Source organism: Perca flavescens, chromosome 11, assembly GCF_004354835.1.
Source record: "Perca flavescens isolate YP-PL-M2 chromosome 11, PFLA_1.0, whole genome shotgun sequence".
Lineage (NCBI taxonomy): Eukaryota > Metazoa > Chordata > Actinopteri > Perciformes > Percidae > Perca > Perca flavescens.
In genome coordinates, this window is record NC_041341.1 from 4084563 (window position 1) to 4100310 (window position 15748).

A 15748-nucleotide genomic window follows, 5' to 3' on the forward strand; every position below is an offset into this window, starting at 1 on the left:
AACTGACTGTTTTTAAATGTAGTAGATTTGATGTTGATTCTATACAACCTTTACCATTTGACAAAATGTGCTACATTAATTTTATACATCTGTTACAGAGGTACCAAGTATGCCCATGAAGCTTGGAGTTGCAAATGTTACCAAGGACAGCGTTACCATTGCCTGGACAAGACCAGAATACGATGGTGGCAGCAGGGTCACTGGTTACCTGATTGATGCCCTGGAGAAGGGACAGACCAAGTGGGTGAAGTGTGCCACTGTGAAGACCATGACCCACACTATCAAGAGCCTGAGGGAGTGTGCAGAGTACTACTTCAGAGTCCGTGCTGAGAACCATGCTGGACTCAGTGAACCGAAGGAGATGATCGTACCAGTCATTGTCAAAGAAATACATGGTACTATCTTTACTTCTATATTTTGATATGAGTTGTTATACAGATTGAGTTTATTGTCCCTAGAAAACAAGTTGCTGTTCATAAATAAAACACTTAGTAATGTCAGAAAATTGTGAAAATGTGGATCAGTTTCCCAAAGCCCAAGATGATGTTCTAAATGTCTTGTTTGGTCCACAACTCAAAGATATTCAGTTTCCTGTCCCAGAGGAGAGAAGACACTAGAAAATATTCATATTTAACAAGCTGACATCAGAGAAGCTTTTTTCATAGAAAAAATTACTCAAACTGATTATAGAATAGTTTGTGATTAATTTAATAGTTGACAACTAATCACTAATCACATTCTTTGCAGCTCTAGAATTTCTGAAAATGCTGTATGATGGGTGTACTTGTTTTAAATTACATTCATTAATTTCTTTTTAACAGAGGCTCCAGAGTTTGACCTGAGGAACTACCCTAAGAATACAGTTTATGTGAGAGCAGGAGCCAACCTGACCTTTGAGATTCCTCTCACCGGCAGACCCATGCCTAAGGTGACAATGTCCAAGAACAACGTTGTCATCAAGGGATCTAAGAGGCTGCTAACAGAAGTAACCCCAGACAGTTTATTCATCACCCTGAATGAAAGCATTGCAACTGACGCTGGCAAATATGAAGTCACTGCCTCAAATGTGGGAGGAACCACCAAGATCTTTATCATCTTCGTTGTACTGGACAGACCGGGACCTCCGATTGGTCCAGTTGAGATTGGAGAGATCGGAGAGACCTCAGTATGTCTGAAATGGGCTTATCCAGAATACGATGGTGGCAGTCCTGTTACCAACTTCATTGTTCTGAAACGTGAAACCAGCACTCCTACCTGGTCAGAGGTGTCGACTAGCATTGCCAGAAGCTCAATCAAGGCGGCAAAGCTGACCAAGGCAGAGGAGTATCAGTTCAGAATCAAAGCTGAGAACCGCTTCGGGGTCAGTGACCATATTGACACCAAGCCAGTCATGATAAAGCTTCCATACAGTAAGTACTCTTTAATTTAACCATTTCCGGTGACTTGTGTTTTCATGGATAATATTACTGAATAAACTTTAACATATGTGCTGTCCATTGCAGCCATTCCTGGACCTCCTTCCACACCATGGCTCAGCTACGTCTCCAGAGAGAGCCTGACAGTCTGCTGGAACGAGCCGGTCAACGATGGTGGAAACGCTGTGATTGGATATCATCTCCAGATGAAGGAGAGGAGCAGCATCCTTTGGCAGAAGGTCAACAAAACCGCAATCTCAGGGAACCAGTGGCGAGTCACAAACATCTGCCCTGGCCTTATCTATGAATTCAAAGTGGCCGCTGAAAATGCCGCCGGTATCGGAAAGCTGAGCAAGACCTCTGAAGAGGTGCTTGCTATTGATGCCTGCGGTAAGTTTTATTTAACTTGGATCTCCATCTGCCATTTTAAGAGGAGACAATACAGGCAAAAATTATTTTCAATTTTGAGTTATTAAGCTATTTTGCTTCCATAACAGTCTTCTTATAGACTACTGGTAAAAAAAAACGTTCAAAAACGTGTTTATTTTACTACACTTTGTCTGTTATATCTGTAGATTTCTCTTAAATTCACGGATGGTTAGCAATAGATAATACCTCATTTGTACATTTAAACATAGAAATGTCAGACAACTTGTGATACAAAAAACATGGTGATTTTGGTAAGTTACATAAGGACCCTATTCACCTGCAGTGTCTCCTCTTAAGGGAACCCATAACTCTAAATAATAAGAGCTTACACTAAGACTGTTTCATAAAAATTGCATCTTTTCCACTTTAATGTTAACTAACAGAGCCTCCAGCAAATGTCCATATCACAAAAGTCACCAAGAACTCGGTCAGCCTGGCCTGGCAGAGGCCTCCGTACGACGGTGGCAGCAAGATTTCCGGCTACAGCGTGGAGAGAAGGGACGCTAACGGCAACAGATGGGTTAAGGCCAACTTCACAAACATCATCGAGATGGGCTTCACTGTCTCTGGACTGAACCAGGACGAGTCTTACGAGTTCAGAGTATATGCCAAGAATGCTGTCGGGTCCGTTAGCAACCCATCTCTTATTGCTGGGCCAGTCACTTGTGTGGACTCAACTGGTGAGTTTTTGATTTATATCTGTTTACATTAGGCTGCAACTAACAATTATTTTTAATACCCCAAATATATACAGTTTAATATAATATAAAACAGAAAGAGCAGGAAACCTCCATATTTGAGAGGCTGAAAACAGCATTTTCTGTTATTTTTGCATGAAAAATAACTTTAACAATGAATCGATTATCAAAATAGTTGGCAATGATTTTTCTGTCGATTGACTAATTGATTAGTCATCTAATTGTAACAGCTCTAGAACTTTAAATGTCTTGTTTACTTTATTGGATTTACTGTATTTGTACATAACTTGTATCGTTATCTTGTGTCCCGCAGGCTCCCCAACCATTGACCTCCCTCCAGAGTACCTGGATGTGGTTCAATTCAAGGCCGGAGCTTCAGTTAAGCTTAGAGTCGGAATCATTGCCAAGCCTCTGCCGACCATCGAGTGGCTCAAGGATGGAAAGGAGCTAGTATCAAGCTCTAAGCTGTCTGTTGAAAGCACAACAGACTCTTCTGCTGTTCTGATCAAGGACGCAGCTCGCTTCGACACGGGCTCGTATGAGATCAAGATCAAGAATGTTCTGGGCTCAGCATCTGCAACCATCAAGATTGAAATCCTAGGTATTTTCCCTTAGTATTTACATAATTCTGAATTTAAATAATTCTGAATTCCTATATCTAATTTAAATTGAGATGCTCTCATGTAACAGTCTTCCATCGTCCTTGTATTTATTGCTCATATGCTCTTCTTTCTTAGACAAACCTGGACCCCCAGCAGGCCTCATTAACTTCAACTCCATCACAGCAGACAAAATAATGTTCAGCTGGGAGCCTGTTCCTGAGTCTGACCAGGGAGGTTTCAAAGTGACCCACTACATTGTTGAGAGGCGCGAAACCAGCCGAGTAGTCTGGTCGACAGTTTCAGACCATCTGGAGGCGACACACGTCACCGTCAGCAAGCTGTTGCGTGGAAACGAGTATGTCTTCCGCGTCATGGCCGTTAACAAGTTTGGAGTTGGAGAGCCACTGGTGTCGGAGCCAGTAATCGCTAAGAACGCCTTTGGTAAGTTTTGACTGATTCACAACATACAATTAGTTTTTTCCTTCAACCGAAGAAGATTATTCTGTGTTTCTTTCTATAAAAGAAACCTAACTTTACTCTGAGTCTTTTCCTAAGACATTTGATAGGGTGTTTCAAAGACAGATTGTCTCTTGGGAAAATTATGTTTCATTAAGATTGTTACTGATGTTATCATTTGCATTTTTTAACATGTTTTTATTTAAATAAATGTCTTTAGTAACTCCTGGGCAGCCTCATACTCCTGAGGTAAACATCATCACCAAATCCACCATGGTGGTAGAATGGGGCAAACCAGGCGTAGACGGAGGAAGCATGGTCACAGGCTACTACCTGGAGAGACGCGACAAGAAGAGCCTGCGCTGGATCAGAGTTTACAAAGACCCAATAACTGGCACCAAACAGACAGTCTACCATCTGACAGAAGGAAACGAGTACCAGTATCGCATCTGTGCCATTAACATGGCCGGAGAGGGACCGTTCTCTGAAGTGTCAGACTACTACAAGGCTGCTGACCCAGTTGGTAAGTAGTATAACATTTACAGATTTCCAACAAAAACACAATAAAAAAAGAGTATGGAAGAGGATTAGGGGCCAATATGAAAAATGTATTTGAGTTCTAAGTTAAACAACAAAATTCTGACTTTTTTCTCAGAATTTGAAAAAGTGACTTTAAATTCAGAATTCAAAAGTCAGAATTCTGGCTTTAAACTAAAATTCTAAAAGAAATTTGACTTTAAACCCAGAATTCTGACTTTAAGATAAGCTAAGATAGACTTTATTAATCCCTCACTGGGGAAATTCCTGTGCTACAGCAGCTCAAAAAGAAAAAGATTAACACACATCAGAATAACACAAATACACATTAAGTAGACATAGGAGAAAAAATATACATAAAGTATAAGAAATAGAAAAAATAGAATTAGTTATAATAATATTAATAAAACAAATGTAATATTTACACAATAAACGTTATATAAACAGACAGTATATAAACAATATAAACAATAAGTATTTACACTGAAATTTACAAAAAAGTGACTTTAAACCCAGAATTACGACTTTAGACTCTAGAACTCAAAAAACATTTGTCATATTGGCCCTAATCCTCTTCCGTAAAAGTACACCACAAAACAAATATATTTTGCTTATAGCGCCCCAACTCTTGAAACACTGTTTCCTTTTTACATTTCATCAGTTCCACTTTACAAACATTTCCATTAATGGCTTGATTTCATTTTTCTTTCTGGTTAATTAAAGATATTGTGGAGGATTTTCCCGAATTTTAGAAAAGAACCGCCCTCTGTACTTTTTGAAAAAATGCACATGTGCAACACTCTGCCTGCTCCCGAGAGGGAACGCCTATTAAACGTGTGCACGAGAGTGCACTGTTTACAAGTTGCTGTCGGCATGGCTCATACAAGCCTACTTTCCAAAAGAAGATTTGCACTTTTTCACAAATTGGGATGTTTACCGTGTGTGCGCGGTGCGTGACTTGTGCCAGGGCTAGCATCGCTAATCTTAGCTTACATCAACTTTTACTAGCAGTGATATTAAATGGATTTCTCCAAATAGCCAAACTTTACCTGTGGAGTAGAAACTTCACGACTGAGGCATCAGTGGGAAGCCCAACCTGTGCTTTTAGCGCACGCCAGCATGTGAAATATTCTCCCAAAAGCTTCAATGCTTCAATGAATGGCTGAAACCATAGCTCAAGTTCACCACACATATACACCTGAAAGCTCGGGATGTGCACGTACGACGGCCTTACGTAAACATATCACCAGAATGATTAACAACCAGGAGGACCAATAGTCTTAATGATCCTCCCGGAAAAAGAAAATCCTCCACTATACCTTTAACCCAGTTTTGTACTCCTTGTTGCTTTCAGTCGCTTGATCCTTTCCACAAACACAGAATCAAAGTCATCGCTTTCCAAACTTGTCAAGCCCTCTATTTTCCTTTGGCTCAAGAATCCACAACAGAGACAACAAAACTCTTATTTGAATTTTACTTCATTGTTGTCGAACCTTCATTGACAAAGAGCATTTGCGTTGGTCTTGAGATGTTTTTCTAAAGTACTCCAATTTCCCCACCGCTTCCTCCCTTTTCTATCCCTCCTTCTTTGGAAGTCGTGTTGGATAAAAGTGTCAGCTAAATGAAATGTAATGTAGTGTAAAGTGTTAATTGCACCTTGAATTGTCTTGTTGCTGAAATGTGATCTTTAAATAAAGCTGCATTGCCTTGTCTTGTCTTACAGATCCACCAGATGAGCCTTGCAAGCTGAAGGTGGTGGACTCCACCAAGACGTCCATCACTTTGGGCTGGTTCAAGCCCGAATGGGACGGAGGCAGTGAGGTCACCAGCTACATGCTCGAGAAGCTTGTTGAGGGAGAGGAAGAATGGGCTATGATTACCTCTAAGGGAGAGGTCAAGACAACAGAATACACAGTTCACGACTTAAAACCAGATGTCAACTACTTCTTCAGAGTCACTGCTGTCAACTGTGCCGGCCCTGGAGAACCGCTGGAGATGACCGAGCCTGTGCAAGCTAAGGATATCCTGGGTAAACTAATTATTGAGATTAAAAAGTGTGTTCAGTTTATGTTGCTCCTAGGGGGAGGAATTACCAGAGGCCGCACAATATGATATTATCACGGTACTTATGTCAAGATACAATATTAATGTGATTAGGGATGTGTTAAAATAATTGATTCTCCAATTAAAACCAATTTTTGTTTAAGTGATCTGACATTGATTAGTAAAATCCAGAAATTGATCTTTCAATATCTGTCTTTTCAGCAAGGATGTATAAGTACAAAGTAATTTAAACAAACTTTTTCGGGGTCAGTTCTTCAAGTAAACATTAACCTGGTGCATTAAAAAAAATATTTGAGGGTTGCTTCTTGTTTGCACAATTTACACAGAAGTTCTTTTATATCCAAGATAAACTGGTATTGAAACTGAAATTTTCCTAACCTAATTGATATTGAATTTAAATGTAATCGGGAAATAGGTGGCGATACCTAGCCCTTCAATGCTGTATACATTTTTCCCCCACCCCTAGTTGCTACTATGTAGTCCCTTTGTGACCTTGTTTTTTTATGATTTTCACAGAGGAGGCCCAGGTTGACTCAGATGTGGCCATGAGAACTCACTACATCGTGAAGGCTGGCAAGGATGTGGAGCTGTCTGTTCCTCTGAAGGGCCGCCCGGCTCCCAGAGCTTCCTGGAGTAAGGGAGAAGAATGCATTGATCACGACCCAAAATATGAGTTCCACCACTCTGACACTACCACAGTGCTTGTTATGCGTGAGGTGACCAGGCTCGACACCGGAAAGTACACTGTGAAGATAGAGAACGGTGTGGGAGAGCCAAAGACGCTGACGCTGTCCGTGAAGGTCCAGGATACTCCAGCTCAGTGCAGGAACCTTGTCCTGAAGGAGGTGACACGTGGAAAGGTAATTCTCAGCTGGGAGCCTCCACTCCTCGATGGTGGTGCCGAGATCACAAACTACATCGTTGAAAAGAGGGACTCGTCCAAGAGATCCTTCTCTGCAGTTACAAGCAAATGCACAGAAACAACTTACACCATCGAAGACCTCTCCGAGAAGACATCCTTCTTCTTCCGCATATTAGCAGAGAATGAGAACGGTATTGGTGATCCGTGTGAAATGCTTGATCCTGTGAAGGCAACAGAGACTCCAGGACCAGTCAAGGAGGTTTCTATGAAGGATTCGTCCAAAACATCTATCACTCTGCAGTGGCTGAAGCCCGATTACGACGGGGGCAGCATTATCTCTGACTACGTCATTGAAAAGAAACTCAAGGACGAGGAATGGTCAATGGCAGGAGCCAGCAGAACGTGTGAGTTTGAGGTCAAGAAACTCAAGGAGCACTCGGAAGTGTTCTTCAGAGTTGCCGCCAGGAATGAGAAGGGAAAGGGAGACTTTGTTGAGATTGGGCCTATCAAGGTCATCGACTACATTATCACACCTGAGGCGAGCCTTGCAGAGTACCCAGATGGCCGCATCAAAGTTCGTCTGGGTCACAACGTGCACATTGAGCTGCCATACAAAGGTAAACCCAAACCTTCTGTCCTGTGGCTAAAGGACAACCTGCCTCTGAAGGAGAGTGACCAAATCCGCTTCAAGAAGACGGAAAACAAAGTCACTCTGATGATTAAGAATGTCATAAAGGAGAACGAGGGTAAATACACCCTGACGCTTGACAATAAGGTCAACAGGAGATCCTTCCACATCCATGTGATCACACTCGGACCACCATCAAAGCCTGTTGGACCCATCCGTCTGGATGAAGTGAGAGCGGAGAGCATCATGATCTCCTGGGACGAACCTAATGATTACGGCGGTGGAGACATCACCTGCTACAGTGTAGAGAAGCGCGACACTTTGCAATCAGACTGGAAGATGGCGTGCTCCAGTGTACAAGATACTGAGTTCAGGGTCCCCAACCTGATCAAGGGTGTCCAGTACCAGTTCAGAGTGTGCGCTGAGAACAGATACGGCGTCAGCGAGCCTCTGGTTTCACAGTCGGTCATTGCCAAGCACCAGTTCAGGCCTCCAGGACCACCGGGCAAGCCTTTCGTGTTCAACGTCACAAACGATGGCATGACCATCCAATGGGAGCAGCCCATTTATGACGGTGGGACGCCCATCCAGGGCTTCCATGTGGAGAAGAGGGAAATGAACAGCATCATGTGGCAAAAGGTGAACACGGTGGTGGTCAAAGGAACAGAATACAGGATCTCAGAGCTCATTGAAGGTCTTGAGTACTCCTTCAGAGTCTACGCACAGAATGATGCTGGCTTCAGCCGAATGAGTGACGAGAGCAAGCCAACCATGGCTGTCAGTCCTGTTGGTGAGTGCACATTCTGACCTTTCAGATATTATTTTGTTACTTTGTTACATTTCAAACATACTGCATGTTGGAATGATAATACATTTAGCAAACTCATTTGTGTTATAAAATCAGACTAGAATGAAAGCACTTAGTGATATTTTATGGTATTTTATAGAGAAAATATCTCCATTAAATACACTTTACTGTAAAACAATCTCTATAAAATACATTTTATTGTGAAAATATTTCTATAAAATACACTTTACTGTGAAACATCTCTATAAAATACACTTTATTGTGAAAGGTCCATTGATGATACATGTAAGTTGATGTTTTAAAAAGACGCATCTCATGTCTTTCAGATCCTCCTGGCCAGCCCGACTACATCGATGTGACTAGTGACTCAGTGACACTGAAATGGGATGCACCCAAACGTGATGGTGGTAGCAAGATTACGAGCTACAGCATTGAGAAACGCCAAGGAAAAGGACGCTGGTTTAAGGCCAACTTGACTGATGTACACGACTGCCAGTACACTGTCACTGGGTTGGCAACAAATGAACGCTATGAGTTCAGAGTGACCGCGAGAAACGCCATTGGTGTCGTCAGTCCTCCCTCCAACTCCTCTGGCTTGATTGTGGTCAGAAGTGAGAACGGTGAGTAATGAAAGGCAAACACATGGAGGGCAGAGAAGTATGGAAGCAAATACGAGACCTAAGTATTTGAATTTTAACAGCCACTGAATACGTTATATTAATATTTTACTTTGAAAAACCATGTATCTGGGTGCGGCCTCTAGCTCACCCAGTGGGAGCGTGCGCCCCATATGGGCTGAGTTCTTTGCTGCGGCACGGGTTCGAGTCCGACCTGCTGTCCTTTTCTGCGTGTCATCCTCCATCTCTCACCCCCTTTCCTGTTTATCCACTGTCACTATCAAATAAATAAAAAAAATAATCTTAGAAAAACCATGTATCTGAATTTATTTGTTTAAAATTCACCTCTTTGAAATTAATATATGAAATTTCTTGATTCGCAATTTCAAAGGCTGAAAAGAGGCAAAAAATTTGATTCAAGTTGCTCATAAATCGATTGGTCAAATTCACATCCAAAAATTCAAGTTGAAACTTGAAACCTTATCAGAGCCCTGCCATTCTCCCTGGCAATCATCTTTAAGTTTCAATTTTCGAACAGCTTTCTTGGGTCACATGACTGACAGACCGTGTTCCAGAATTTGGTTCATTTGCAGTCAGGCTCGATTGATTGAATTATTTTACCTTGAATTTTTGGATCTGTATGTATTCAGTAGGTATTCAGTGGCTGTTTAAATTCACATACTTATGTCTCTCATTTGCTTTCATAAAGAAGGGGGCTTGTGATAATATTAGCAGTTTGAACTTCAGGATGAGTAAATGATGAAGAACAGTGCTTTCATTGACATTCAACACTGAGTAAGTTTTAAGATACATCCTGTACTAATGTGTTCCCTTTTCCTTTAAACTAGCTTGTCCAAACATTGAGTTTGGCCCAGAGTACTTTGAGGGTTTGACAGTCAAGGCGGGAGACAACATCCGGCTGAAGGCGACCATCACTGGACGCCCTGTTCCCAAGGTTGTCTGGTACAGAGACGGTGTTGTGGTTACCAAAAAGATGATGGACATTATCAACGTAGCTGGATCCAGCACGCTGTTTGTCAGAGATGCTGATCGTACACACAGCGGCCTCTACACTGTGGAGGCTACAAACGGATCTGGAAGCAAAAAGCAGGACATCCTTGTTCAAGTCCAAGGTATGCAGTTTTGATATTTATCTCTTTATAATATAGTACAGTTGTTATCTTTACACCGCTGTTTTTATTTATTTATGTTCGAACTTCAATGTCACACATATTTGTGATGCAGACACACCTGGGGAGCCAGTAGGACCCATCACTTTCAGCAACATCTCCGAGGGTAAGTGCACTCTGTCCTGGAACCCACCGGAGAACGACGGCTGCTCAGAGATTTCGCATTACATCATTGAGAAGCGCGAGACTGCCAAGATCTCCTGGGCTTTGGTGTCTGACGAATGTCAGGAGTGCACTTTCAACGCGACTAAGCTTATCAAGACCAATGAGTACCAGTTCAGGGTCTCTGCTGTGAACAAGTTTGGAGTTGGCAGACCTGTGGAATCCAGCCCCATCATTGCACAGATGCAATACAGTAAGTGGGATGTTGGAAAGGTTCAAGACAGTTCTTTATATATTTTACAAACAGTTAACTAATCTATCAAAATTGTTTCCCTCAGCTACTCCTGACTCTCCAGGCACTCCTGATGCTACCGATGTGACAGGAGAGAGCATCACGCTGTCCTGGAATCCTCCAACATCTGACGGAGGAAATCCCATTCAATATTACATTCTGGAGAAACGAGAAAAGAAGACTGTCAAGTTCTACAAGGTGATCACCAAAAAGCCCATCATCGAATGTGCTCACAAGGTGCTCAATTTGACAGAGGATATGGAATACGAGTTCCGTGTCATGGCCGTGAACGACGCCGGTGTTGGAGCTCCAAGCAACGTTTCTCTACCCATCAAAGCCGCCGAGCCAAAGGATATTCCTTGTGCTCCATCTGTGGTCTGCGTGTCTGACTCCACCAACACCTCTATCAGTTTGGAGTGGTCCAGGCCTGCGGACGATGGAGGCATGGAGGTCCTAGGCTACATTATTGAGATGGTGAAGGGAGAAGATACCGAATGGAAGGCTGTGAGGGAGGAGCTAGTGGCGGAAACCACTTACACAGTGACTGGTCTAGAGACAGGAGCTGAGTACAAGTTCCGTGTCGCAGCAGTTAATCACATCGGTAGAGGTGAGGAGAAGGAGATTGCAGAGCCAGCTCAGGCTGTGGACAGGCTAACACCGCCACAGGTGGATATCGATGCAAATTTCAAGCAAACACACATTGTCAAGCCTGGAGGTTCAGTGTGCTTGTGCGTCAACTTCAGAGGAAAGCCAATTCCCACTGCCACCTGGGTGAAGGAAGACGGAGAGCTGGGTGTTAGGTCTGAGATCATAACTACAGATGAGTACAGTTCTTTAAGCATTGAAGGCTGCTCGAGAAACGATACAGGCAAATACACGGTTAACCTAGAGAATTCTAGTGGCAGCAAAGCCGTTACGTTCAACGTAAAAGTGATGGACACTCCTGGGCCTCCACAAGGTGTCGCCTTCAAGGAGGTGTCCAGAGGCACGGTTACACTTATCTGGGAGTCTCCTTTGAATGATGGCGGAGCACGAATCCAACACTATATTGTCGAGAAGCGGGAGGCTAGCCGCCGCACTTGGCAGCAGTCTGGTGGCAATTGCAAGCAGCATATCCTGAAGATCCAGGACCTGCTGGAGGGAGTGCCGTACTTCTTCAGAGTCTCCGCCGAGAACCATCACGGCGTGGGAGAGGCATTTGAGCTGATCGAGCCTGTCATTGCCACCGCAGAGCCCGCATCTCCAAAGAGATTGGACATAGTGGACACCACAGATAGCTCTGTGACACTGGGCTGGCTGAAACCAGAGCATGATGGCGGCAGCCGCATCCAGGGTTACTTCATCGAGGCTAAACCAAAGGGTACAGACAAATGGATAGTGGTTGGTAACACCACTAATCTTACATATGTGATTGAAAAGCTCAACAAGGGTGATGAGTATGACTTCCGTGTCAAGGCAAAGAATGAATCCGGCTACAGCGTGCCCAAGGAAACTCTGGCTCCTGCGCTGGTCAAAGAGCCTCACATTGAACCAGCTGCTGATCTCCGTGAGATTACCGACCAGCTTATCACATGTAGATCTGGCAGTACGTTCACCATCGATGTTCCCATCAGTGGTAGACCTGCTCCAAAGGTCTCCTGGAAGCTGGAAGAGATGAAGCTCAAGAACTCAGACAGAGTCACCATCAAAACAACGAAGAACAGAACCAGCATCTCCGTCAAGGAGGCCATGAGAGGAGATGGTGGTAAATACTATCTGACGCTGGAGAACGTGGCGGGAACAAAGACCTTCACTGTTGAAGTTAACGTCACAGGTAGACCCAGTCCTCCAGTTGGACCCATCGAAATCTCAAACATCACCGCAGAGTCCTGTGTCGTTAATTGGCAACCACCGGAGGATGATGGCGGTACAAAAATCACCAACTACATCGTGGAGAAGCGTGAGTCTGGCTCCACCGCCTGGCAACTGATCAACTCCAGCGTAAAGCGCACATCTCTCGATGTTGGTCACCTGACCAAGTACATGCAGTACACATTCAGGGTCTCTGCCGAGAACATATTTGGTGTCAGCAAGTCCACTGAGTCTGAGACAATCGTAGCAGAGCATCCCTACAGTAAGTAGTACTCCTGAAACTTTTTAACTTGTTCACTTATACATACGAAAAATAAACAGATATATGTTTTTAAGTATTTCTTACCAGTGAGTCCCAACACGGGCTACTTCTGCTCTTGCCTGGGGGTACATAGAAAGTTTGTAGAGGAGCTCCACTTACTGAAAAAAAAATTAGGAATTATTATTTACTTGGAAGAATATATCCACGTATTAAAAATTTGTCAGCTGTAACACCTGAACACTACATGTCTCAGTTATGTAAAAGTGTGTGAAAACTTGTTAGCAAGCGAGCACAGAAGTCTAGCTAAAAGTAACGACTACATTTTTCATCACAGCACCTCCTGGTCCACCAACAAGGCCCACGGTCTTCAACGTTACTGCTAACTCAATGACCCTGAAGTGGGAGGAGCCCTACCATGATGGCGGAAGCAAGGTGACAGGCTACTGGATCGAGAAGAAGGAGAGGAACAATATCCTGTGGGTGAGGGATAACAACATTCCTTGCTTTGAGTGCTACTGCAAGGTGGAAGGCCTGGTTGAAGGCCTGCAATACCAGTTCAGGGTGTACGCCATGAACAGCGGCGGCCTGAGCAAAGCCAGTGAGGCCTCCAAGGGAGCCATTGCTCAAAACCCAGTTGGTGAGTTTTGACACAGTTAAAGGGTAACTTTGGGGGGGACCCTGTTTTTCCATGCATTGGTGTCTAAGTAACTGATGTGAACATAAATCTTTGAAACTGGTTTCGAGAGAAGGCTGTAACCAGCAGCCGTGAACCGGGCTGCAATGTAACCCTGCAGGACAAATGCTTACTGACAGTTTTTGCGATTTTGTGGCTGTTTCATGTCAAACTAAAAGGATCTTACTCTTTAATAAAAGGTAGGTAGGGATCCTTTCCAAAATGTTGTCAGACATTTAAAATAATAATCTGAGTCTGTCAGCATTAACAACAGAACTTGTAGTGGACTCTAACTGCTGCTGAACATTAGTCCTGTAGGGTTACATTACAGCTTGTTTCTTGCTTAAAACTGGACCAGGTTCAAAGATTGTTTTTTTGTCATTTTGACACAAAAACATGGGAAAATAGTGGCTTCATAGTTAATACTTGATTGCTTCAACATGTCTGATCTGATTTTTAGATCCACCAAGTAAACCAGAAGTCACAAATGTTACAAGAAGCACCGTGTCCCTCAAATGGTCGTCTCCACTGAACGATGGAGGCAGTCCGATCGTGGGCTACATCATTGAGCGCAAGCCGTACACTTTGACCGGCGAGGGTCGCTGGCTCAAGTGTAACTACACCAATGTGACCGACACTTTCTACACTGTCACTGCCCTGGGAGAGGGTGAGCCCTATGAGTTCAGAGTCATTGCCAAGAATGCCAACCAGGTCTTCAGCATGCCATCAGAGTCCACTGGCTCTGTGCAGTGCAAGACCGACTTCGGTAAGATCTTTATCTGTGATTGTGATACCAATACCACCAAAACACACTAGGGCTGTACAGGAAGTCGAATATACAGTAAATTAAATCGTAAAAAAAATACTTGTGTCGTTATGTTTCATAACCATGCTCCTTTTTTCCACCCAACAGAGCCTCCAAAGGCTTTGCTGAACAGCAAACTCCTGTCTGAAACTGTCATGGTCAGAGCTGGTTCAGATCTGGTTCTGGACGCTGCAGTGGGAGGCAGGCCGGACCCCAAGGCTCACTGGGCAAAGGGCAACAGGGATCTGGAGTTGTGTGAAAAGTACCACCTGCAGTACACCCCCACCAGGGCTATGGCCATCATCAAGTTCTGCGACAGAGATGACACTGGAAAGTACATCCTCACAGTCAGGAACGTAAGCGGAACCAAGACTGCTGAGGTCAACGTCAAAGTTCTCGGTAAGTCAAAGTGCTCTGTTTTTCAAGCATTCAGTTTTACGCATTACAGATTACACTTGGGAGTGTTAATTTGTCGTGGTTATCCTAAGTGAATAACCATGAGCACAACTGTTTTGTTCCCAGACACCCCCGGAATATGCGAAGGCAGCATTGAGATCAGCAAGATCACAGAGGAGTCGTGCACACTGAGCTGGAAGCCTCCTCTGGAGGACGGCGGCGACGAGGTTACCCACTATATCGTGGAGAGGCGCGACACCAACAGACTCACCTGGGTCATCATGCACGCTGAATGCAAGGAGCTGACCTGCGACATCACCGCACTGTTCAAGAACACCGAATACCTGTTCAGGGTCCGGGGCGTCAACAAGTACGGAGCTGGAGTCTACCTGCAGTCAGAGCCCATGATCGCCAGAAACACTTTCAGTAAGTAAAACAGTCCGATTATTGTGAATAATATTTCAAAAATATCTGAGGACAGAAAGCTGCTCTTTTAATGTCAAACAAGGATCCCACTAAGATGAAATCTATAAAAATCTGCCTGAGAGCAAACCTAGTCGGACTTAATTAGACTTAAAACAAATACTCATAATCTCTAACTCTGGATTACCTTTCCTTTCTTCCAGCTGTGCCATCTCAACCTGGCACTCCAGAGATCCTGGCGTCAGGAAAGGACTTTGCCACCATCGAGTGGCTGAAGCCAGAAAGCGATGGCGGCAGCCCTCTGATCCACTACCTGGTGGAGAGGCACGAGAGAAAGAGCGCCCGCTGGGTGAAGGTGAACAGGGACGGAGCTCACCTGGACACCATGCTAAAGGTTTCCGGTTTAACCAAAGGCAACATCTACCAGTTCAGAGTGACGGCCATTAACAAGGCTGGAGAGAGCGAACCCAGCGAGGTTTCTCTGTATGTCGTCTGCAGACCGCCGAAATGTAAGTCAAGTTTAGTCTAAATGCATAACATTATAACAAAAATTTCCTTTGGGATGAATAAAGTATCTACTTATCTATCTATTAAATGCATCTGAAGATCTGACGGATGATCTTAAATGTTTAAATCTG

The 15748-nt window shown here is 43.8% G+C and overlaps 1 protein-coding gene across 1 annotated transcript in view; it reads left to right on the plus strand.

Moving 5' to 3' along the window:
• LOC114563906 (titin-like) overlaps positions 1 to 15748 on the plus strand; it is a 288313-nt gene that overhangs the window by 256467 nt on the left and 16098 nt on the right. The window contains 18 exon segments of the mRNA XM_028590893.1: positions 99 to 395; positions 822 to 1409; positions 1503 to 1805; positions 2228 to 2524; positions 2856 to 3143; positions 3280 to 3585; positions 3821 to 4123; positions 5861 to 6166; positions 6718 to 8481; positions 8826 to 9119; positions 9965 to 10249; positions 10362 to 10661; positions 10747 to 12813; positions 13148 to 13450; positions 13947 to 14252; positions 14400 to 14690; positions 14814 to 15113; positions 15314 to 15619. Of these exon segments, the coding sequence (XP_028446694.1) occupies positions 99 to 395; positions 822 to 1409; positions 1503 to 1805; positions 2228 to 2524; positions 2856 to 3143; positions 3280 to 3585; positions 3821 to 4123; positions 5861 to 6166; positions 6718 to 8481; positions 8826 to 9119; positions 9965 to 10249; positions 10362 to 10661; positions 10747 to 12813; positions 13148 to 13450; positions 13947 to 14252; positions 14400 to 14690; positions 14814 to 15113; positions 15314 to 15619 (8904 nt within the window).